The sequence below is a fragment of the Capsicum annuum genome, chromosome 2, assembly GCF_002878395.1.
Source record: "Capsicum annuum cultivar UCD-10X-F1 chromosome 2, UCD10Xv1.1, whole genome shotgun sequence".
Lineage (NCBI taxonomy): Eukaryota > Viridiplantae > Streptophyta > Magnoliopsida > Solanales > Solanaceae > Capsicum > Capsicum annuum.
The window spans coordinates 64,589,446-64,590,492 of NC_061112.1; the positions used below are offsets into that span (position 1 = coordinate 64,589,446).

At 41.0% G+C, this 1,047-nt stretch overlaps 1 protein-coding gene across 1 annotated transcript; it reads right to left on the bottom strand.

Moving 5' to 3' along the window:
* Nucleotides 1-266: 266 nt before the first annotated feature.
* On the bottom strand, nt 267-833 carry LOC124896173. Its single transcript, XM_047407701.1, has 2 exons — nt 768-833; nt 267-566 (listed from the first exon to the last, which is right to left on the bottom strand). Exons 1-2 carry the CDS (start codon nt 831-833, stop codon nt 267-269), a joined length of 366 nt encoding a protein of 121 aa, XP_047263657.1.
* Between the last annotated feature and the right edge of the window lie 214 nt (nt 834-1,047).

Consider the following 1,047-nt stretch of genomic DNA (forward strand, 5'->3'; position numbering starts at 1 on the left):
TACCATATCCAACTCTATCAAATCCACCAATGCCTCTTTATGAAAGATAGACACTACACAACCCCAATAGATTTTTCTAGCAACTATATAATTACCCACTGGGGTAGACATAGAGAAGGGGTCAAAATACTTTAGGACCAAAACCAAAATGCACAGCCATATAAGGGTCACATAAGAAAGGGTAGACCCAAGTCAAGCAAACAATAAAAATCATAGGAGAAGAGCTATAACCTACTAGTAACAATATATGGCGATACCTCAGATTCCTAGCAAGTAGCAAGTGCATAGAGGTGATTTTTTCTAGTGCCGGTACAAGAAGTAGCGTCCTTTGGCGCAGGAGCTAAAGATGTGGCAACTAAAACTTTATTAGCCCTAGTGGCAACCTTGGCTGAAGGATAATTTCGCTGCATGTGACCCCGCTGACCATAATTATAACACCGATTACTCCTCTCCTTACAATAAACACGATGAAGTTGTCCACAAAAATGACAAGGAGAATAAGGTAGCACAGACTGAGCTCCACTAGACTGAGCTTGGTCACCCTGTGCCTTAGGACTACTACTGGCCTGAAAACGATAATCACCAGATAACTTAGGATAAGGAGAACTAGTCAAAGAATGTGAATTACAATTTCCCCAAGTCTTCTTCTTGGTCCATTGTCTACCATCCCTTCTACTATTCAGCAGATTTACACCCTGCTCTGCATACCCAAACTTCTTATTCTTCCTCTCTCCTATCTCTGCCTATCTCTTCTTGTCACCCTCTACCTGCTGTATATAAACCACAAGCCTAGAGATATCCATGTCATTGTTCAACATTGCAGCCTTTCTCATCTTCGATCGCTGGCTAGATACTAACTCCAGAGCATAACGAGACAACTATTAAAATTTCAAGGCATACTATTTCACACTCATATTACCCTACTTCAGATTCACAAACTCCCCAGCCTTAGCTTCCCTCAACTCATGAGGAAAGAAATGATAAATAAAGGCACCCAAAAACTCATTCCATAATATCGGTTCTGCTTTATTACCCCTCAATTTCTCC